General features: G+C 37.6%; 1 protein-coding gene across 2 annotated transcripts in view; it reads left to right on the top strand.

Annotated features, from left to right (window-relative positions):
* lyst (lysosomal trafficking regulator) overlaps positions 1 to 24570 on the top strand; it is a 114910-nt gene that overhangs the window by 50763 nt on the left and 39577 nt on the right. For both annotated transcript variants that reach the window (XM_079437646.1, XM_079437647.1), the window contains 18 exons: positions 1355 to 1581; positions 2049 to 2115; positions 2727 to 2836; positions 4477 to 4843; positions 6380 to 6536; positions 7244 to 7417; positions 7542 to 7702; positions 9095 to 9285; positions 12728 to 12976; positions 14806 to 14979; positions 15961 to 16110; positions 16202 to 16339; positions 16816 to 17014; positions 17882 to 18010; positions 19020 to 19629; positions 20851 to 21031; positions 22017 to 22186; positions 23479 to 23709. In XM_079437646.1, the coding sequence (XP_079293772.1) occupies positions 1355 to 1581; positions 2049 to 2115; positions 2727 to 2836; positions 4477 to 4843; positions 6380 to 6536; positions 7244 to 7417; positions 7542 to 7702; positions 9095 to 9285; positions 12728 to 12976; positions 14806 to 14979; positions 15961 to 16110; positions 16202 to 16339; positions 16816 to 17014; positions 17882 to 18010; positions 19020 to 19629; positions 20851 to 21031; positions 22017 to 22186; positions 23479 to 23709 (3685 nt within the window). The remainder of the gene's footprint in view (positions 1 to 1354; positions 1582 to 2048; positions 2116 to 2726; positions 2837 to 4476; positions 4844 to 6379; positions 6537 to 7243; positions 7418 to 7541; positions 7703 to 9094; positions 9286 to 12727; positions 12977 to 14805; positions 14980 to 15960; positions 16111 to 16201; positions 16340 to 16815; positions 17015 to 17881; positions 18011 to 19019; positions 19630 to 20850; positions 21032 to 22016; positions 22187 to 23478; positions 23710 to 24570) is intronic.

Here is a 24570-nt window from a genome sequence, read left to right as displayed (position 1 = left end):
CTGTAGAGTGTAAGTGCATATTATCTACAGCCAAAAGTATCTTGTGTAGCTTGTTAGTTTTAAAGGCTTGTTATTGTAAGGTTAACATCCTGAAATGAAAGTGCAACGTAATTATTATGACAGTTAGCTAGACTAAAGAGTGCATAGTAACTGATAGCAGGGGGAATTTCTAGAATGATCTAGAATGCGGTAGCCGGTCTGAGCCGGTTAGCATCAGGTAGGCTGAGTGAACGTCTGGTCAAGCGGTACGTGATCCTGTTCTCTAGTCACATGCAGCGCTGGCTCTCTCGCCCTGAGAATGGTGTCATTGTTTCCTTCGGCTATGATGTAAGTCCACCGTGTTGAGCTGTGTCTTGTGACTGCAGCTTTTGACCAGTCTATTACGTACACAGATCAGATCACTCGCTTTCGCACGAGGGCCTGTAGTTGATCTAATTTATAATGGAGGGAACTGAAGGCAAAGCTTGAAATTGCAGAGTTCGGTGTGTGCTTGGAGTCTGACTGTGAAAGTAAAAGACAACTGAATGTGGTCTAGGTAGTGGAGTTTGATTTCAGCATCTGATGAATCATTTCTGTTAATCCACTGGTGTGACAATACTGTAATTTCATTCATTTAGACAAAGAAACATGTCTGTCACTCATGTCTACTGTCTGTTTGTCTGTCTCTCCATTGTTTTATCCATCTTTCTGTCTGTCTTTATTTCTATCATGTTTGTATTTTTATCTTTCTATCTATCTATTGTTCATTTGTTTGTTTTATCTATTTGTTATACTGTATCTAACATGTTCTGTCTATCTATCTGTCTATCTGTCTGTCTGTCGTTCTATTATTCTGTCGTTCATTTTATCATTCTCTTTTTCTATCTATCTATCAATCATTTGTTTTTGTTATCTTTCTATCGTTAATTTAATCGTTTATCTGTCTATCTATCGTTCCATTGTCTTTTTATCATTCTCTTTTTCCATCTATCAATCGATCGTTTGTTATATCTTTGTTCTATCTGTCTGTCTGTCTACTTTTCTGTCTGTCAATGTATGTTTGTGAGAGAGTGCTCATGCGTGTTCACGTGTGTGTGTTTGTGTGTGAGGCAGAACTTCATTAATGAAAAGCACCCAGATCTTGCGTAGGAGCTGCAGAGGTAGTCCACAGTTAAATCATGCGGGTTCTCCAGTGTGTGGCACATCCATCAGCTTAATTCATTTCACTGAGCTGGAGCTCTGAGTGCTGTGAGCAGACTCTATACATACAGTACTTGCTCTTCAGTCCTTCTATATGCACTTTTGCAGCACCACCTATTATTATTATTATTATTATTATTGTGTTTATAGTCTGTTTTCTATCTTCCTGTGATAGGGATAAAGGTGGAGGCTGCAGTCTCGTCGGGGGAATGTACGTTAGGAATGGCAGCAGTGCCTCAGGGCTCCGTCCACGGCCGTCTGCTGTTCCCGGAGATCTGCTTGATGGAGCTGCAGCTGTTAGCCAGTGGCTCTCCAGACCTGGAGGTTTTGGGCCATGTTTTGCAGAGCCTGTTAAGAGCCGTGAAAGGCCACCACAGCAACGCAGTGCTGCTTTACCAGCAGGTCAGACTCTTATCTCATGCCAAACTGATTTATGTATGCGATTACATATTGATGCTACACAGTGACATATCTTATTACAGAAGACCTTTTGTCTAAGTTACCTACCTTCAATTGGTATACAGTTTTGTTCCAGTAACCAGTTGAAAGAGTATACTTGAAACCAAAGAATCTATGTAGCAGGAGCAAGATGACCTTATGCAAACCTTTGAGAATTTGAGATTTTAGCTCTAAAAGAAGAGTCTGGATTTTAAGCCTTGCAGCTGCATTTTGAAAGATCTTTATGATTTTTATTCGAGACATGTTTATAGGTTTTATAAAGTGATTTTATTTTAAAAGGTTTTATTGTGATATGTTGTTGCTTTGTCCCCTTGTCAATATTGGTTTGCATTCTCTGGCAAGCTGGATTAAAACATTTTTACTGTATTTATGAGGAAATGTGATCCGTCATGCTCTTTTTCTCTTGTCAGGGTGGTGTGAAAGCTATTCTCACTGGATTTCAGAACATTCTCAGCCAATCAGATGCCTCCTATAAAGGTGTATATTATTTATACCTAAATTATGCATTTCCTCTAATTATCATTACTGCAATGTGCCTAGATTTTTTTGTCTTAATACTTTTGAGTTTAATCATAATTCTCATTATTCTCAAGGAGTTTCTTACAGTATTTTACTGTATTACACAAAAATACTCCAATACAATTAATTAAAATAAATAAACTCAAATGTAATGAAAGGCAGTACAACAAATAAAAATTATTTATACAGATTTTTAAAAATACATTGATTTTAATACTATATATTACTTAATGTATATTATAAATATTATGTTAGAAATATGCATTTATTTAGAAATAAATTCTTAATTTATTTTATATAAAATAAATTTTATGATTTTATATATATAGTTGAGATTATTGGGAAGTTGAGGTTTTTGATAACGAAGGCACATGAATTAAAAAAACAAAAGTAGTAGTGAGGTGCACAGATAAATTATTTATAGTACAATTTATAATAAATACTGCAATATTAAAAAAAAAAAAAGGACTTTTTAATTTCATGGTGACTAAAAACAAATGTTGTTTTGCTGATCATGCTGAGTCATGCTGTTAATTAGCTTTAAACATTGGTCTAATTGCTCTATGCAGAGTGCCAGATAATACTGATGGAGCTGCTTGTTGCCATGGTGAGTGACAGGATGACATCGGAAGAACTCGCCCTGTTGACACGCCTCTTTCTGGAGAAGACTCCGCCCACTGTAAGTGCAACAGCACATAGAATTTAAATGAGGTGTTGTGGGCCAAAAACACTATATCAACACTTTCCAGAGTAAAGGAAAGGGTTTGAAATTACACAATGCAAATGCGATCAGTGTGATCAAACACCCTAGAAACAGGTTTATTTTAACACAGAAAGTGTCAGAAAGTGGACATGCTGATAAAGAATGTGCTTTTACAAATGCCAACCTTTGGTTTGTCAACGCTGATAGAAATTCATTATCTTTCTCTTTGTTCAAGTTTTTCTTTATGCACCTTGCCAGTTTTTGATTGCCAGTCTTTTACTTCTGAGTTCCTCTGCTATTCTCAATACTTTGTGGCATACTGTAGATTGAAGATGCAGAATAAATCTACATATAATGATCTCAGTGATCACCTAGCCACTTGTGGGAAATCAAGCTGGCTAGTTGTTTATCCTGCCCTTTTCCTTGTATATTCAACATTTAACTTACTGCATTTTGTGTTTTCTTAATTTATGATCAACTGCTCTATCTAGTCATTGTATTTTCTGGCTTTTTTTGGCATCATCTTTTTTGCCCAAGTCAATCTCCAGATTTAAATCTGATTGAACATGAATTTCACCAGCTAAAGAGGAGAATAAAGGCAGAAACTCCCCAAAACAAGCAACAATTGGAGTTGGCTGCATTAAAGGCTGGGAAAAGTATTTCAAAGGATGAGACCAAGAGTCTGGTGATGTCTATGGGTCACAGACTCACTGCTGTGATTGTGTGCAAGGGATCTGCAACTAAATAATAGCTTTTAATCTTTTATATCTGCCTTATGTTCAACTGTCCCAATACTTATGCTCACATCAATGAGTGGGATGAACTCTAAAAGTGCTGTGCTTTTTATTTGGTAAAACATGTATGTGTTGAAACGGCTAATAATAAAATGTGACATTCTGTAGTTTTGTCTTGTATTCATCTTTTAATCATATTTGCAAATGTCTTGACTCCACAGCCAACAGAGCAATTTAGTCTTTACTGTTCCAATACTTATGGAGGGCACTGTATATGTATATGTATGTGGTGAATTTGGCTATATTAATTTTTCGTCTCATGCTGTGCACTGTCTGCATCTGAGTAACAAACAAACTATGTGCATATTAACAGACAAGCTGTTCATAGTTAAAACTCCAAACAGTCAGTAAGCTTGGAAATGCTGTTTTGTACTTATTTACTGAGGAGTCTGCTGCGGTACGGCCAACTGAATGCGTTGCTTTTCTGCCGCTCACTGCACAGAATAGACACAGAAAGAAAAGAAAAGTCTGACCTCACACTCGCGGGGCAGTACTGGCCAAATCTTCCAACTGAACGATAGCTAAGGTTTATCCAAAACAGTCGCTAGGTTTGTCAGTATGTACCTTTTATGGAAAAAAAGCCACTAAAAGTTGGTAAATAAAGTGCTAAAGTCACGCTCGTGAGAGACACGGAAGCTGATGGCAGGGGGCGGTGGATATTTGTGGTGGTCAATGTGGATATTGTGGCAGGCCGCCACAAATAAATAAATGTATGGGAAACCCTGATATGAATAAAACATAAAATCTTGCAAACTCCGCAAAAACCACTCATATTTTCTTTGTGAAATGTAGAAATCTTTATTCTGTTTCCATCATCTGTAGGAGATCTTGCTGAGAGGCTTGCTTCAGATTGTGGAGGCTAATGCAGACACAGAGCCGCTCTACTTCATGTCCTTTCCCATGATCGCAGGCGCAGGGGTCCCTGGCTTGAGCTCCTCCCCTGGGATGAGGCCTCATGGGACAGCTGGTGGTAAGGGTGGAGTAAACACTATTTTGAGGGGTAAATCACCCCTGGGCCGTGGTGAAGCAGACCTGAGCAGGCCCGGTCATCTGCGCAGCTCTCCCTGGCATACGGCACCCTTCCACCTGCCTCTGGTGGGACAGAACTGCTGGCCTCACATGGCGAGTGGCTTCAGTGCCTCACTGTGGGTACGAGCAGGGAAGGATGAGGACGGGCGTTACAAGAAGGGTAAGAAGAGCTTTATGTATGTGTAAAATGCAGATGAATGTTTTTTTCTATTATAGTATTTATTGATATTTTGAATTCTTTTATTTTTGTCATTTTGTATATTCAGTTTTAATTATAGGTTTAGTAATGTTGTGATTTTCTGTTCTATTTTTCTTTTTTTAATTCAGTTGTAATTTTAATACTTGAACTTAAATTTTATTTGTTTTAGTTAGTTGCTAAGGCAACATTTAAATTTTTTTTTAAGTTTGTTTAATTTGATCTTTTTCAATTATGGACAATAATTTGTGATCGTTTTAGTTTAAAGGGTTGGTTGACTTTTTTTTTCTTTTCTAGGCTTGATTGTGTTTATGGGGTGCGGTCAAACGTGTTCATGCTTAGTTTTTAAAAAAACACATTATTTTTCACATGATTTACCTTTAATCCACACCTCTCTGTCCCTTCTCTGAACGGCCCAATTATTTCCTGGTTTTATGAAGCCCCTCCCTCAGAAATACGTTATGGGCTCTGATTGGTTAGCTGGTCCAGTGTGTTGTGATTGGCTAAACCGCCTCTAAATGTCCCGCCCCTCAGCTCAGATGTGTATGTAAAGGGTTTTATCCTAATTAAAGCCTTTATACAGCACGGCAACAGCACACGCGTCCATGTATAATGCTTCTCATAGATATGTGAAAATAAGTGTATAATTGGAACAGTTTGTTGGAGCTGATCTGAATATGAGAGAGAGATGCAGAGAAGGGCGACGCGAAGAACAGTATTAAGAACCGCTGCTTTAAAACATAACATTTTGAAACTAATTGTGAATCCATTAGAATCGTTAGAAGACAGAATCGCGATTCATATATGAAAAGATTGTATCAGACCCGGGAAGTAACTCGTTGTAGTCCCTTACCTGTCATTTTTATAGGCTCTAATCTGCCAGAATTTTAAAAGACGATATCTCCGTTTGCATTGAGCTTTCAGCGTCGTAACTTTGCAGATCTTTTTATGATTAAACAGCAACATTACACACCAACTAACGTAAAAAAAGTGAAATTGCAATCAACCACCCCTTTAAGTTTAGTAATGTTGTTTAGTAATTATTTATTTATTTATATTGTTCTTTAAATTGTTTTTATTTAGGTTTACGTAATTTTAATACTTCAATTTCAATTTATTTAATCCAGTTAGTTACGAAGGCAACTTTTTTTTATATATATAAGTTTGTTTTATTTTCATGAATTCATTTATAGACAATGTTTCTTATTTTTTTAATTTAATTTTACATAAAGTTATGTTCTCTTCTGTTTTGATTATTTTTATTTTTATTTTTTTGTATTATTTGATTAGATTTTTTCTTTTTGTTTTAGTCTTAGTAATTTTAGTGCTTAAACTAGTTTATTTCAGTTAGTTGCCAAGGCAACATTTTTCATTTTTGACTAAGTTTTTCTTTAATTCAGTTACCAAAACATGTGTTTTGAATGGGTTTAGTTTTAGTTAACCGTCATCGCACCATATTTAATAGGAGGTTTGATGAGTTAGTTTGGCTGTGTGTTGCAGAAGAGGAGGCGTCTCTGGCAGAGGAGGCCCCGCATGGTCCCGCTCATGTCACGGAGCAGCAGACAGACAGATGCCTCCTCCATGTCCTCTCCATGGGCTCTAAGGCACTGATGCTTCAGGTGTGGGTGAACATCTCCACCAGAGCCTTTACCTTCAGGTGAGTGACATGGCAAAAACTGTGCCTAGAAAAAAAAAAAAAAAAACTTTTCCCCTCAAAAAGACTGGATGACAGTGGTGTTTCAGGAGGCCTGTATATGTTCACTGCAAAGTCACTCAGCTATAACTCCATTCTTGTATAAAACAGCACTTTTGACCATCTAATCAAGTTCTTATGGAAAAATTTACTTAATCGTGTTTTTGAAAGAAAATAGGTTGTGAATGCTGTTTTGTGTTGGGTAAAAAGTTATTTTTTTTTTAGATTTTGCCTTCTCTTTTCCAACATAACTACAACATTAATTAAAACTGAAATAAACATAAACCTAAAATAATAATAAAAAAGTTAAAAAAAAAACAAATTCATTAAAAATTTGTAAATAAAAGATTGACTTCTTTTTTCCAACATACAAACTGAAAAATAAACCAAAACTGAAATAAAAATGAACTTGAATAGTAATATTTAAAAATAATAATAAAATTACTTAAAATGTAATTAAAATTATAATGAAAACTAAAAATGTAAATAAAATCTAATTCAAAATAGTAAAGGAAAATACTGGCTTGGAGATGTCATTGTATGTGCTCATGGAAAGATTATTTGTGCAAAGTTGGGATCTTCCCGCTGCTGGCCATTTCCTTGCACAAGCCACAAAAAGTAGATGTTTTCAGTGCTGTATTACTAAAGTGGCTCTCCATTTGTGAGTTCAGGATCTGCATCGATCCAAACGACGAGATGAAGGCGGGTCTGCTGGCTCAGGCGGAGTCTGGAGACGGTGTGCTGACGGCAGGCATGTGGCAGCACTTGGCACTCACGTACTCGCAGCAGCCCGAGGGCAAGAAGAGCATCCACGGTCAGCTGACCCTCTGGGTGGGCGGCATTAGGTGAGTCTGCATCTGCAGTTGGTTGGTGGATGATTTAAAGGGACAGTTCAACCAGGGCTACTGACATCAGTTCCTCATGCAGTCAGAATCATGTTTTAATCAAGCCTTCCTGTGCCACATACAGGAAGTGTGATGTCTCGCTAGACTTCACTCTGCCCAGGAAGTCCAGTTTGTCATCAGACAGTAATAAGACCTACTGTATGCTTGGACACTATCAGCACCCCTCAGAGGAGCAGGCCAGCCCAAGTGCACGCTGGGATATGGGCACGCTGCTGCTCTTCAATGGTATGAAACCAGTTCCCATAAGACCTTCCCTACAGTGTTTTTATTTTTCATCAGAACAATCAGATTTTTTTATTAAACTCTAAAACTATTAAAACATATTTGTTAAATGAAAGACAGCTGAAAATAAACATTAGATGAAAAATATAAACTAAACGGAAAATTAGAAATGTTACCTTGGCAACTAACTGAAGTTTAAGTTGATGCACTAAAATCAGTGTAAATTAAAATAAATATTTATAAATAATATTTAAAATAAATAATAGAAAAAACAGTGAAATGACAAAAGTATGTAAGTGATGTTGTAGGATTCTGTGCATGAGCCACACATTCTCCACATTCCCTTCACACAACACACTTTTCTTAACAGAATAGCCATCTGTTGCTACTAATAGGTCATGAATGGCCCCAGTCCAGCCGTTCCCAACCTGTGAAACACTCTCATGTGGTTAGATGCTCCAGTGCCATCCTCAATGTGTTTAGTAGTCTTTAGGTCACAGCTTTTCATCCTCCACTCGCTCTATTATTATTCTTTCTTGTCTGTTGTCGTTGAGGCTTTTGTACAGTCACATATTTTAGATTAGGGCGATATAGCTTATCTGTCTGTAAAACATGTTGTTGGTCTGCCCAATTGTTTGTCATGAAACAACGTTTTTTTTATCTGGACAAACTTATTTTGAAGACTTTTTTTAAAATGGCCAAAGAAAAACTTATATGATTTTTTTTTTTTTTTTTTTTCAAAATAGAACTTTAATTTTAATAGAAAGAATGTTTGTATTTATTTTATTGTTTGGTAAATGTTGAATCTATATCTGTCATGTAATTGTCTGTGAAGCTGATATGGCAACAATGAAACTATTGTAACTATTAGAAACATTTGTTAATTGAAATGAAGCGGAAATAAAATACAATATAAATAAACATTAGATCAAAAATTAGAAATGTTGTCTTGTCAACTAAGAGAAATACGTTTACTTTAAATTGGTGCACTAGCATTAATTACTGAAAAAAAAACAACCTAAAATAAAAATAAATTGGGTCTAAATAGCAATATTAATAAAAATAATAACGGTGACAAAAGCACATTGTATCATTACTAAAAATACTAAAATATAATTAAAAAGAAAACAAAGAATAAATTTACAATACATCTTAAAACATTTAAACATTTTTCATTTTTTAAATATTCATTTATTTTTTTTATGTAAGAAATGCAGACACTTAAATTAATCTAGGCATATTTTCCACCCTTACTGTATTTTTATTAAAACAATACAGAAGATTTTTAATTTCATTTATATGCAACTATACAGTAATAAACAGTGATATTTTTCCATATGTTAGGCTATATTTATAACATTTTCATAAATGTTAACGGGTTATTGGTTGTTTTAGGCTCCAGAATTGACACAGCGGAGGCATTTTACCTGTATGCCAGCGGTCCTGACCTCACCTCCATCATGCCCTGCAAGTACGGCAAGCCTCACGGGACACTGTCCAAGTACGTGACACAGGAGGGTCTTCAGTGTGAGCAGATACGAGAGCTCCTCATGAGGAATACAGACGTCGACATCGCACCTCTTATTGTAAGCCACTGCACCTATGAATATGAATTTATTTCCTTTTTTTTCCTGAATGTCACATTTTCCACCAGATTGCTTTTATGCAAATGTATCTGGCTAAACAATAGCTTGTTTATCTCCTTCACTGCCACTGAAAAGCAGGCAACATTATTTGTACATCATTTCCTGCTTGAGTGTTTTTTTTTTTTTTCCCCATCTTAATTATCAGAATCAGAATCAGAATCAGAATCAGAAAGAGCTTTATTGCCAAGTGTGTTTGCACACACAAGGAATTTGTCTTGGTGTTATGAGCTTCCAGTACAGAAAGTACAAACATAGTGCAGACAACATATAATTAAGGTGATAAAGAACACTAATGAAGAGAATATACAATGATTAAGGATAACAATAGTAATAAAAATAAAAATATACAGAAAAGAGACATGACCATAGACAGAACTGTGAATGTGCATGTGTCCTATGTACAGATGAAGGTTTGATGGGTTATTTACAGATGTACAGTACCGGGGTGTGTTATGTGTTGTTCAGGTGGGATACGGCCTGGGGGAAAAAACTGTTCTTGTGTCTGGCTGTTCTGGTGCTCAGTGATCTGTAGCGCCGGCCAGAGGGCAACAGTACAAAGAGAGAGTGAGCTGGGTGTGAGGGGTCCAGAGTGACTTTCTTAGCCCTTTTCCTCACTCTGGAGGTGTAAAGTTCTTGGAGGCTGGGCAGAGGGGCACCGATAATCCTCTCAGCAGTCCTAACTGTCCGTTGTAGTCTTCTGATGTCTGTTTTGGTAGCTGAACCAAACCAAACAGTTATAGAAGAACATAGGACAGACTCGATGATTGCAGAGTAGAACTGTTTCAGCAGCTCCTGAGGCAGGTTGAACTTCCTTAGCTGGCGGAGGAAATACAGCCTCTGCTGGGCCTTTTTCGCAATAGAGTCAATGTGATTGTCCCATTTCAGGTCCTGGGAGATGGTGGTGCCCAGGAATCTGAATGACTCTACTGAAGTCACAGTGCTGTTCATGATGGTGAGTGGGGGGAGAGCAGGGGGGTTTCTCCTGAAGTCCACTATCATCTCCACAGTTTTGAGCGTGTTCAGCTCCAGGTTGTTAAGGCTGCACCAGACAGCCAGCTGCTAAACCTCCTGTCTGTAAGCAGACTCGTCACCGTCCTTGATGAGGCCTATGACTGTAGTGTCGTGCGCAAACTTCAGGAGCTTGACAGAGGGGTCCTTTGATGTGCAGTCATTCGTGTAGAGAGAGAAGAGCAGTGGGGAGAGAACGCAACCCTGAGGGGCGCCAGTGCTGATGGTGAGAGTCCTGGATGTGAGTTTGCCCAGCCTCACTAGCTGCTGCCTGTCTGTCAGGAAGCTGGTGATCCACTGACAGATGGAGGAGGGCACAGAGAGCTGTCTCAGTTTGTCTGAGAGAAGGTCAGGTATGATGGTATTGAAGGCCGAGCTGAAGTCCACAAATAAGATCCTTGCATAATTCCCAGGTTTGTCGAGGTGTTGCAGGATGTAATGCAGTCCCATATTGACAGCGTCATCCACAGACCTGTTTGCTCTATAGGCAAACTGAAGAGGATCCAGCAAGGGTCTAGTGATGTCCTTCAGGTAGGCCAGGACCAGTCTCTCAAGTGACTTCATGACCACACACGTGAGTGCGACAGGTCTGTAGTCATTAAGTCCAGTGATTTTGGGCTTTTTGGGGACGGGAATGATGGTGGAGCGTTTGAAGCAGCGGGGAACTTCACACAGCTCCAGAGATCTGTTGAAGATTTGTGTAAAGATGGGGGCCAATTGGTCAGCACAGACTTTTAGACAGGCAGGTGAAATACCGTCTGGTCCTGAAGCTTTCCTAGATTTCTGTTTTCTGAAGACCCGGTTCACATCCTCTACACAGACTTTAAACGCAGGTAGAATGGTGGGGGAGGGAGTAAGGGGGGTTGCAGGGGGGGAAGGTGAATGTGTGAAGTGCAGATCAGAGCGGGTGTTGGGTGTCAGTCTGGCCTTTTCAAATCTGCAGTAGAACACATTGAGATCGTCAGCCAGTTGTTGATTCTCCACAGACTGTGGGGGTGGTGTCTTGTACATGGTGATGTTCCTCAGACCAGTCCATACCGACGCCGGATCGTTGGCTGAAAGTTCTTTTTTCGGTGATTTTACGAGTCTACATGCTGTTCTAATGCATTATATGCCCAATAATTACTGCCGTCAGAAAAAGTCATTTCAACACAAATTCCTCATGGATGAATTTGCTGCTTTTTTCAGATCTTCTGACAATATCTAGTGCTATTATAAAGCATTGTACACAGCATTGTATCTAAAGAAAGCTGTAAATAACATGCCCAGGTGATATTTCACCTCAAGATTAAAAAAAACATTAACCCTGTCAACCTGATATATGAAAATCCCTTTTTTAAATGAAATTTTATTGAACCTTTAACAATAAATAAGAAAATCTGTAGACAAAATATAAAATAAATGTGCATGTGTTTTTAAATCATGTGTCGATGCATCAGCATTTTATGGCTAATATAGTGTGAAAAAGCAGCTCAATTTTATTCCGAGGCCCAGCCTGATAAAAAAATATGTAATTTGGCGCAGATGCTGATATTTATATGGCCTAAAAAGTAAGATGAAATTCTGAAACTTGTAATGTAAATCAATGAGGTCTTTATAACAGTACAGCAGATACTTACATAAAATGCTCTATACCTGCAATAATATGTCTTAGTAAGATGAGATTTAAATGCTAAAAACATAATACAATGCGACCCTATGATGATTGAGAGATGAACAAACAACGGCTCCTCAGAAGCCTGATGATCATGTTTGATGCTCACATTAGAACATGATTTTTATATAAATTGATGTCTGGAGAATCAAGTAAAGCGAAGCTGCTTCAGTCCAGTAAGTGTTCATCAGTCAAGATTTGACCGCTAAAAGACGTGTGAAGCAGCAGCTGAAGCTTGACGTTTGTGCAGTTACACTAAAAGAGCTTTTACTGGATAACTATCAATCAGACGACAGAAGACATGGAGTAGGTTATGTATGACAGGATTTACAGCAAAGTTTGAATCATATTGATCATTTACGTGCCTTAGAATGTCATGTATCAAATATGATACAGTAGGCTTCATAGAGTTAATATATTTGCATAAAAAATGAAGCCTATGTTTTAGATTTTTCTGCTGTGATATTAGTTTTGTGACAATTAGACAACATTTCCTCCTCGTTTTTCATTACTGTAGAGCAAACAAATCTGTCCGTTCCTGTGGAGAACCACTCGTTTCCACTTACTTTATTCCCACACTGCAAATCTAATCGGCTCACAGGAATCCTGTGATCTCAATGTTAGATTCGACATGCTACATTGAACACTTTTATTTCAAACAGATCAAGAAAAATTACTTTGCCTTTGTCTCAACACGTATGCGCATTTGTGTTTTTGCAGGAGTGTTTAGCAGTAGTTTATGCCCCCAGCACGCCGTCTCTCTACACCATATATGAGCCAGTGATCCGTCTGAAGGGCCAGGCCAAGTCAGCGGTGGCTTCCCAGCGGCCCTTCAGTGCCAAAGAGGTCCAGAGCTCCATCCTGGAGGCTCCTTTCCTCAGGACCATGATGCCCTGCCAGGCTCTCGGCCTACACAGCGTCCTGCACAAGATCGGAGGCACCGGCGCTTTTGTCTTCCTGTTCGCACGGGTATGTGTTTGTCTGCGTATCCGTCACTAGTAGAGACCAGGAACGTGTGGAATGAGTTCATCTGTCACTACACGCAAACACACAATGCTCATGTGTTTTGGCCAGATCCTTTAGTTGAACTCCTTTTATTGATGATTTTCAACAGGAGAGATTTAAAAAAGAAAGACAATAAAACAATATTCGTTACAACATACTAACAGAGATATGATCTGGTATAAGTATTTCTTACATTTTTTTTATTTGTATTTCATTGTTATTTTAGCACTATTGATATGCTATTATAGTTTTATTTTGAGTTATATTTTATTTTCCTATTTTCTGTTTTCACTTTAATTTTAAAGTTTTAGTAATTTTTTGTCATTTTTATTAGTTTTTCTTTAAAGTATGTCTATGTAGTTTTTATGAATTACTAGGTTTAGTCATTTTAGTACTCAAACAAAAATGTTTGACAAATGTTGCCTTTGCAACTAGCTGAAATAAAATAAGATGACATTTTTCTATATTTAATTTCACTTAACATCATATGTAAAAATACAGCAATTTTTACTGCATTTTTGTGAACTTTTGAATGCTGATTCATAAAAGTTCTGGCTGTATATGTTTGCTGTGCTTTTTAATCAAAGCATGTTTGAAAGTAAATCTGAGGTCTCTAGTGAAGGTATCTTCAGTCACATTTTTTGCTGCTAATCTGATAATATACTGTTCATTCAGCGGGCCAAATTGGATTTTGGTCTGCATGTTCTGGCCCGGAACGTTCTCTCTCACACCGTGTTCCCTCACATTATCCTTCAAACATCTCTCGACAGTCACGTCAAAGCCTCGCTTTGTGTTTCTCTCATTCTCACTTCCTCGCTCTCTCATTTCAGATCAGTCTGTCATGATAACAAAAACACAGAAGCAAATATTGCTATTTTTAAGCTACCATACACTACCGTTCAAATGTTTGGGGCTAGTAAGAAAAATAAACTTTTATTCAGCAAGGATGCATTAAATTGATCAAAAGTGACAGACAGTACAGGCATATGTTACATTTATGTTACATTTATTATTTCCTTCAAATAAATACTGTTCTTTTGAACTTTCTTTTCAGCAAAGGATCATGAAATTTGTGGTGTTTACTCCATAATTTCGAGTAAGAAAAATGATTGGCATTATCTAAACCATGTATGTTGAAAAGCAACTACAAGTTTACAAGGGTGAACCATGCTGAATGAGACAAAAAAAAAGTAATAGTTGAGGAGCAGTGCTAATTAAAATAGCAACAGATGCTCTACTTTGGGTATGATGCCAAATAACTAGGGCTGTGCAATTAATGGCATGCGATTCTCATGCGCATCTCGTCAGTAAAGCCGGCTCCGTGATTGGCGGTAAATCTCCATCATCTGTTTTCAGATGGAGCGGCAGTTAATACACAGAGCCATAGCTCACTGACAAGCTAGGCAATATCACGTTCAATATCGCAGATGAATCGCATTCGATTATGAACTCGATATCGCGTAGCTTTGTCAGTGAAATACGGCTGTGTATTAACTGCCGCTCCATCTGAAAACAGGTGAAATATGAAAAAATTTAGTGCAGATTTAGTTTAGTTTAGGTATTTTGGCGCACATCATGTTTGTTTTGCAGGCAGTATTATTAATCAAGTGTTGTTTGCTGAGGCTTCCTGTGTTCTGTGTGTTATAACACTGTGATCCAGATTGTCTACATGAAAACGCATTCACAGCCCACTTCATTCTCACTATGTGATGTATTTCACGCATACAGTGATTTTAGCAGCAGGAACACTGAATCACATTGCGCTATCTCTTTCTGTCTGTTGGTTCTTGTAGGCGGTGGAGTTGAGTGACTGTGAGAGAACTCAAGCTCTGGCGCTGCAGCTGCTGCTGTCTCTGGTTAAGAACAACCAGCATCGCACTCATGAGATGGAGTGTTACCACGGCTATTCCATGATTCACCAGGTTCTCATCAAGCCCAAGTGCATTGTGGGATACCACATTCTGAAGGTGAGTTTTAGCCTTTCAGATGTTGTTAATTGGCCAAAAACCTTTAATTCTGTGATGATCTGGGTGACAATTTAAAATTAAGCAGCAACATGAATATAATGATATTTTATTGTGCTTTTTTATTTTGTAAAAGATTCATAAAAATTGCAGTTTGAAATGTATATTTAGATGCATATTATATATGATAAAAAAGCTTAGATTTTTTTTTCAACTATATCACCAGTGCCAGTATTTTAGTATCATTGAGATACCAGTAGTTTTTGTAAACATTTTCAATTATATATATTTTATATTATTTATGTAGTTTTATTTGAAAGTTTTAGTAGTTTTGTTGTATTTGTTTTTTGTTTTTGTCATTAAATGTTTTTTTATGTCTACAAAAACATCAGTTCTTAAATTTAAAATAAACAAAAACGAGAAATGTTGCTGTGGCAACTAGCTAAAACAATATTAGTTTTAAAATATATTTTAGTTAGTTTATATAATTTTCATATTTTCTGTTTTTCACTTTAATTTTTCTAAAGTTTTAGTAATTTTGTTGTAAATTTGTCATTTTTAATTTTTAAATGTCTGTATAGTTTGTATTAATTTTTGTTTATTTTTAGTTTGTTAATTTAATTGTAGTATTATATTTTTTGTACTTCATTTTATTTTAGTACTCATTTAATTAACTTGATTTGATGTATTTAATAATTATTTAATTTGGTTAACTTTTTTTCATTTCAAGTGACATTTTTATGGATTTAGTTTTAGTTAACTGTAATAAACCTGTGTGCTTGTGCTGCTGTTGTACTAACCAGTGCACCCTGCTGGTTGTTACTGGTAATGGAGACTGACAGTCTTATATTCTTGTTTTCTGAAATGCATCAGATTAATCAGTCTGAAAAGTACTCACTCTATTTTAGCCTTTTGAATACCACTGGAGTTTGATTTTAGGGTACAGCACAGCAAATGTATGTCTGTGTGCATATGGTGTAACAGACGCTGTTGGATGGCTGCTGCAGCGGGTCAATCCTGACGATCGGAGAAGACGGACAATTTCATCTGGATGCTGAATCCACTGTGGTGCTGCAAGATCTCAGACTGCTGTCTGAAATACTGTTGGACTGGAAGATATGGGCCAAAGCGCAAGTACACACTCTCATTTGAATGAGAACATATATTGTATAAATTGGGTTATTTTTATAGAGAGCTAGCTGTGACAGCTGTGTGTGTGTGATAGTGTGGCGTGTGGGAGACGCTGCTGACTACTTTAGAGATCCTCATCCGGGTGCATCATCCTCAGCAGATGTTCAACATTCAACAGCTGCTCAAGGCCCAGGTGGTTCATCGCTTCCTGCTCGCCTGCCAGGTGCTTCAGGTGAGACGTTCTCTACATGGACAAACACATGAGGTCTTGTTTTCTGTCAGCTGTCCTTTAAGAATCAACAGGTGATGCACCGAAATTTTGGCAGCTGAAAAGATTCAACCGGAAATTAATTTTTCAGTTTTGGCCAAAACAGTTTTGGTGTTCCTACCATCCAGTTATTGCAATAAGCTATGTTCTGTGTTATTTTTAATATGAAACAAAGTCTCAGTTTTCAAATTCTGCAATTTCTTTAATAAAGAAACTCGAACAGTAATGCGGTTTGGATGCTCTTTATTGTGGAGGGACATTACTGTAGCCGCACCAGCAAGCGGTACGTTAACCGATCTTCTCTTTACTACTAGTTACTGCATGAAATAAACACGAACGAACGCTTAAAGGTATGCTGAGAGGAAAGAATCCAGGAACAAAGACCAGTCACAGTTCAGTGTGTGGGTCATTTTGTAACATCATCTTCATTATTCTCACAGGAGCATCGAGACGAGTACCTGACCTCCATCCCGCAGGAGGTCTGCCTCTCGTTTGTCAAAATCATCCAGGAGGTTTTGGGGTCTCCTCCGGACCTGGACCTGCTGCGGCTGGTCTATAATTTCCTGTTGGCCGTCCACCCCCCCACCAACACTTACGTGTGCCACACGCCCACCAGCTTCTACTTCTCTCTGCACATCGGTGAGCAAACGTTCAGAAAACCTGTGTCTGATCAAGTCATTAAACCAATAGTTTTCTGTCATTATTTGCATTTTTCCAAACCTGTAAGACTTCTTTTCTTCTGTGGAACACAAAAGATGATTAGAAGAATGTTCACACTGTTGTTGTCTTCTTGATCCACAGAAGAGAAATTATACAGGTTTTAAAACAGAAAAACTATTTAATTTAACCTTCATTTGTTTGTTTTTCTTAAATGGCTAATAAATAGCATGTCTGCATGGATTGCGAGTTACTAAAAATTAAAACCATTTCCATTTTAGTCAGTAAAGCGGTCTAATCAGTTAATGTTTTCTTTTATTTATACATTTCTTTATTTAATAGTATAAAATTATAGCAAAACACACACACATAATATCTGTATATAATTATATATTTATCTCAGTTTTATTTGATAGTTTTTGCTGTTATAGTTTTTAATAACCCTGATGTTTTTGTGATTCTTTTTTTTTTTTTTTAATTACTATTATTTTTTATGTATTATATATTTTTTTTTATGCCCTCAATTTTGTTCATTATATATAAAGATTGTATCAAACTCATGACATTTCTGGCCCTCTAATTTAAATCAGATATTGTTTCTAACCTTATTTATAAGCTTTTTTAGCAATGCTGATATTATTCTGATAGTCGAAAGAAAAAAATGTGAAGAACACGTTTATGTTAAGAGATTTCTGAAAACTAAGCAGGCTAAACTGATTTCATTTTCATTTTATTGTTGCAGTAGTCTAGCATTGAGTTTCCAGCTCATTCTTCTTTGTTAGTAATTGTTCTGAGATGTAGATTTGACCGTAATCAAGAGCATTTTAGTTCATGTTTTTTTCTCCTCAGATGGTAAGCTGTACCAGGAGAAGGTTCAGTCCATGATGTACCTGCGGCACTCCAGCAGTGGAGGCAAATCAGCCTGCAGCTCTGTGCTTTCACTCTCTCCCAGCGTATTCACAGAGACGCCCGCCGAAGGTAACGCATCACTGCCGCCTCGAGGTCAGCGCCACCTGCAGTCACATTAAAGCAGCAGACTTACAAACATTAACTCCCGGCCATCCTCTGAGGATAATGTGGTTATTCATGAGAAGGTCGAAATCCAAAAATAATAAATCATGCTTACTCATTCTGTTGCACTTTATTAGCCTTATTCACTGGAAATGTCCTTATCTGACTGTATGCCGCTGCTGCGCCTTATTAAGCTTTGAAATGCGTGACCTTTGACGAATACAAATCAATTACAGCTCAGACCTGCCTGTCAAGTCAAATTGATTTATATAGCGGTTTCACAATATACTTAATCTGAAAGCAGCTTTAGAGAAAAGCATGATTTTAATGTTTATATTATCTTAATATCTTCATGCCTTATAAACCAGGCTTCCATCCAAGGATTTTTTGGGGTTTAACCCATCAGTTTTTACCGATATAACTGATGGAAATGCCATTTATTGGTGCAGTTACTCAAACGTAGAAGTCTTTTTTTATTACTTATTTTATTACTATTGGTAAGAATAAGATGTGTTGCCTCTCAAACAAACATTGCAAGTTAAAATGTTTTATTCATATGATGAAACTGAAACGATGAAACGATGTTCTGAAGATGAAAAAATCCAAATGTATGAATTTGAATTGGTAGTTGCCTATTTCTAAGCACTCTTTCCTCGCAATCAATAGTAATATATATATATATATACTGTAGAGCTGTGTGATTTTAATATAGTTACATTTTGTGATGATGTAAACTTTCAAGCAGTTAAGATTTGCTCTACAGTATTATCGCCATATCCGAGTGTACTGTATGTATCCAGATCAATTTGGATATATATCGAACTTTACATAAAGTATATGTTAAAAACGTGCAGCAGAGAAAGAAGAGCTCACACTTTGTGAAAATAGAAGAGGCAAATCTGAGCATTAAAAATGTATCATTGTCAAACTTGTCTTGAACACGCAGTTTCTGACCAAATGTGTGTTTGTCCCACAGTGCGCCACACTTCCTCCCCTGAGCATGGTGATGAAGATCTGTCACTGCAGCCCCCAAGCATTGGCCCGTCTCCGCACTCTTCTCCGGCCCTGACGCCCCGTCTGACTCAGGGGAGCATGATGGGGACCGCCGAGCCTGAGGAGGGGGCGTCCCTGAGTACCCAACCGGGCCTGGGCAGCACGGAGACCCTGAAGCGGGCCGAAGAAGAGCAGCTCCTCAGCAGCTGTGAGTCAGCAAAGACCATATGTGACTCTCGGAACGTGGGTGGTGATGAGGAGAGCAGCGTCGCGGGAAACCGAACGCCCTCCATCAGCGTAGAGGAGGAGCAAGACGGCCCAGCGGGCAGCCAGGTGGACTCTGAGGACCATTTCGATTGGACCAGCGAGGAAGCTCCACGCCGACCGGACAGCCTGAAGGGAATCCAGTCCTTCCAGAGGAGCCACAGTAACCTGGCCAGTCTGGGTTTGGCTTTTCCCGCACAGAACGGCTCTCTGACTATCGCTCGCTGGCCCACCGTGGCTGACCGTGCTGCTCCACCGGACGACTGGGAAAGTTACACCTACTCACCCGGGTATGACAGACACAGCAAGGCGGACTCCAGTAATGACAGGTACTCTGAAAATACCAGATGGTTTTATATTGTTGGAAATCCTAGCATTTTCCATGCAAAGAGAGAAAAATTGTAGCCAACATTGTAAACACGATAAAGCTAAAGTGCATCCGAATGAAAAATTTGGGACAGGGCCTCGGTTCTGTGCATCGTTTGTTGATTGGATGTTGAGATGTGGGTGTAGCATTCAAAAGTGTATGCAGATGAGTGTGAGCCTGCAGAGGTGGAGTTTAAGCGCAGTAAATAATTTGAAGTCTGATTTTTCACTGGAAGATCCAGTTATGACATTTTGATTAACAGAAAATGTCTCATAATGTAATTAGTAATTATGATCAAGCCACATGAGAAAAGTCGTCATTAACCAAAATATATATATTTTATAAATTCATATTGTTGTGATGATTCAGGCCAAATTATTTCACTTTAGTGTAGGGCTGTGCAAATAATCAAATGCGGTTATCATGTGCATCTCGTCAGTAAAGCCAGTTCTGTGATTAGTAGTAAATCTCCATCACGTGCTTCAGCGATGTATCGCCTGTGATAATGAACGCAATATTGCGTAGCTTGTCAGTGAACTACGGCTCTGTGTATTAAATGCCGCTCCATGATGGAGTCTAGCCTTTTTCAAATGCGTTGTATAATGTGTTTAATTGTTCTAGAAGTGCGTAATATATCTTTTAAATTCCATGTGATGAATAACACTCTTTAATTATGCTAATTTCTGCTGCTGAGTTTTGGAGCTGAATGGCTTGTAATATTAGCCTTCATTTATAAGTTACATCATCTCTTTAATGTGCTCTTTCAGTCAACAGTTTCTGGGTAATTGCCTCCTGTCTTCGTTATTGCCTTTCCTGCACTAAAGATATATTCCATCTACTGTATAATCACTTAAACTCATTAAATGTTAACGACTTTAAACTCCGAGCTCCTATCCACAAACCATATTTCAGCTTTATAGATGTATCCGAGCTGTCATTGGTGCTCTTGTTGGGAAACACTTTGCTTTTTTTATCCAAGTCTATCAAATATTTATTTCCTTTTTGTTTGTACTGATATCACAGTACGAGTAATTTCTGTCATGGGAACATTGTAGTTATTTTTGTGACAATTCAATGAAAAAAAAAAAAAAAGGTGTGTATTTTGCATGCTGAGTCACAGCTGAAGATCTGATGTTTCTCCTTTTCGCAGTGATGATTCATGTGTGTTTTCTGAATCATTCAGGTCCAGTGCTGAAGACTGTCTGGTTCTGATCTGCTGTGGTCTGTACGATCTGCTGAGAGGAGTTCTGCTCCTGCTGCCGGACCTCATGCTGGAAGAGGTGATGGACAAACTCGTCCAGCCGGAGGCTCTTCTTGTCCTGGTCAACCACTCTTCTCCTCTCATACAGCAGGGCGTCATGAAGGTCCGCTCACATTTACTTGTCTTTGGGTATTTGACAAATGAACATGGCTGCTTTTTTTTTTTGCCTTCACTCGTTCATTTTTAAAGGTCTTGCAGTGTGACACAAATGTTTTAGAAAATACAAATATTCCACAAAGTCTGTCAGTTTATATGAACTCGTGAAGACTGCATTGAAAATACAGTGTGATTTTTAAATCACACCACAGTACCTTTCAGGGTATTAAACTGTTTGGCATGTCACAATTAGACTCTCATGTGCTGCATCCATACAAATATATCTTATTTTATGGATTTTTATCATTATAGGGTGGTTGTGTACACACACTGCCAACACACATTTATGTTCAAACAATATGTAAAAGTGAATTTTAAATCTGATGACCCCTGTAATAGTAATAGTTAAAACTTTCCCTCTTCTTAATTTGAAAATTTTTATTACATTTAAATAATATTATTAATAATTGCTTATTTTGGGGGTTCTTAGTTGCAAAAAAAAATCAGGAATCCATTTAAAAATTTACTTTTGTGAGTCACTTCACAGAATTAATTTTGTGATGACAAAATAGTATTTTTTTTTTTTGTTTTTTTTACAAATAGTATTAGTATTTTTAGGAGAATACATAAATTCATGACTTTTTTTTTTTTTTTTTTTATAGACCCCTTGAAATTTCTAAAAATTTCAATTGAAGTAGATAATTTAATGTTTATGGACGAATTAAAAAAACATGACACAAAAGGTTTTCTTTAGGACAATAAAATGACTGGCCTTTTCACTATCTCTCTATTCATAACTGTTTATCACATCTGCTGCTGTGCTTTGTTTATTTAAGCTGATATGAAAATGGTTTGTTAGTTGATTCAGTTTTATTGACTACTCTGGTAAGAGGGGAGCTTGAGTAATGGGTTTAATTTATTTATTTTTTATGTATTTTATGTATTATCTCATACATGCATGGATACGCAAACATGTACGTTTATTCATGTAGGTCCTGGACGCCTACTTAAGCCGCGCTCAGAAAGAGCAGAAGGAGAAGTTCCTGAAGAATCATGGGTTTTCACTGCTGGCCAATCAGCTGTACCTGAACCAGGGTTCACAGGGTCTGCTGGAGTGTTTCCTGGAAATGCTGTTTGGACGACCAGTTGGGATCGAGGAAGAGTGAGTAGTATGCCAACAATCTGACCATGAGTGCTCAGCCTAATGAGATGAGTTTTGGAGGGTGAATTGAGAAAATGTACCAGCTATATGTTTTGTTTTGTTTAATTTATTTTGTTTAGTTTATTAAATTTGTTTATTTATCAAAATAAGAATTATTTTTATTTGTTTCTACATTTATAAAATTATTTTTATTAAAATAATCGTATTATAATTTTATACATTACAAATATCATCATCATACTGTATGTGTGTGTGTGAGTGTGTATGTATGCATGTATGTATGTATTATGTAAACTTTGGTTCCGACCACATTAGTTCCCAAGCATTTTCACGCTAGAACGCTTGTTTTTTAGCATAAATTAAATTCATTTGCTCAAAACAACACCGATTTGACCAATTGCATTTAGGCTGCACTTCAACCAGGACCGTTTGGATTGTAGGCTGCGCACAAATTAATGTTAATATTAATTAAAGACCTAGGCTAGTAAACCATGAACACAAAAACACTCCACACAAAGGGCTTTTATTGGTTTATTTCATTAGCAAACATGTAACTATAATTAAGTTCTTTCCATCGATCAATTTCTTACTTTCACAATTAAAATATTTCTTGAGGTTAACTTGTACCCTACTTGTGGTCAGTCTACACAAGATCAACCTGCTTGTTTCCTTTGCGGCTCCTTTAAATACAAGACCAAGCGCTCGATCGTCAGAGCGTCAATGAATCTTTCTACAGCGTCGCTGGCAGGGCGGCCAGAGTGAATTTTGACGCTCTCGCCGGCGGCGGTGTGAACGCACAGTAATTTTCATTAAGTTGAAGTACTAAAAATGAAAAAATAAACAAAAAATATATAAAAACAAATACATTTTAGAAAACAAAAACAAGCTAAATTAATAAACATATCAAAATATTAGTAAATACTACAATGGTATATTAAGGATGCAAAAATAACATATTTATACTATATATTGTAATCAAGAGTCACCTTTATTTATATAGTACTTTATGCAATACAGATTGTTTCAAAGCAGCTTTACAGTGTTAAGCAAGAAAATAGTGATTCAGTGATACAAGCCAAATTAAATTCTGCTGTAAAGCAGCTCTAAAAAGACTATAGTAAACAGTTATTCATTTGAAATTATATCATGTTAAAAAAATTTACATTTCGTTTTACTGCAATAAATATTTGTGTGGAAACCCATTCAAAAACCTTCTGCATGATGTCTACTGAATGAAACTTTACCCAGCAGCATCCTTGTCAATGACAGCCAGTATTGCTCTCTTCTCTCAGTCTGGATCTGGAGGATATGGAGAACATCTCTCCGTTCAGGAAGCGCTGTATCATCCCTGTGCTGGGTCTGCTGGAGAACTCTCTGTACGAGAACTCGCTCGTGCACAACGGCCTGTGTCTGCTGCTACAGCTGTTCAACGCCTGCCCGAAGCTGGCCGACATCCTGCTGGACCATGGCTTACTCTACGTGCTCTTCAACACGCTGTCCACCCTCAACGGCCTGGAGAACGGGTAATGTACTGTATTTGACGTCACTAGCTACGTTTACATGGACACTTTTTGCTTCCATTGCTTCATTCTGATTGACGAATCCAAACGCAGTGTTTACATGAATGCTAAATAAAGTGATCGGGTTGATATGCGCATTTCTGATCGGATTTAATGTTTTGACATGCACACTCTAGGGCTGGTCCGAATACCATTTTTTGGGAGGGGGCTGAACATATTCTTCTCTCTTATAAAGGCAGGAATCTCTGTGCGTCTGTTTGCATTTTTATTATGTCGAGAACCGTTCATCCAATCGACTTCACGTGTGGCAGGTGTGTTGCTGCAGACCCAAGGGAGTGCAGTGTCGCATTTTGGTGCAATATGGACACGCGACACGTTCAGAATTAATACACTTTTAATAAACTACAGAACAGAGTGAGCCGGAAGCGGCGCGCTTCACACGGACAGGGCTTATATGCTCAGAGAAAGGACACTGAACTAGAGGTACAAAACACACAGGTCTGTTAAGACTAAGATCAATACTTTTAATAAGGTACCCTAACATTTTTCTAACAAACAAATCAGAAATTAGCAGCACAGTAACTACTGACACCGCAAAGGGTAGGCTATTTAAATAAAAGAAGAACAAAAAATAAATGAATGAAGTTCAACGAACTGTAATAAATAAAGAACACGGTAGCATACTTTTCAATAACAGCATCACACATTTTAATTAATGAACAGTTCAAATAAAATTAAATGAATTCCCTTAAACAGAACAACATAACGTTAGGCTGGCTAGACAGCTCATATTTCTAAATTAATGGGTCTCATATCCATAGCAATGAACTCCACTCTGGCATCTGGTATCTCTCTCTGTCTTTT

This window comes from Barbus barbus, assembly GCF_936440315.1.
Source record: "Barbus barbus genome assembly, chromosome: 16".
Classification (NCBI taxonomy): Eukaryota; Metazoa; Chordata; class Actinopteri; order Cypriniformes; family Cyprinidae; genus Barbus; species Barbus barbus.
Note: the sequence above shows the minus strand (reverse complement) of the source record. Positions and strands in the feature narration are given on the sequence as shown.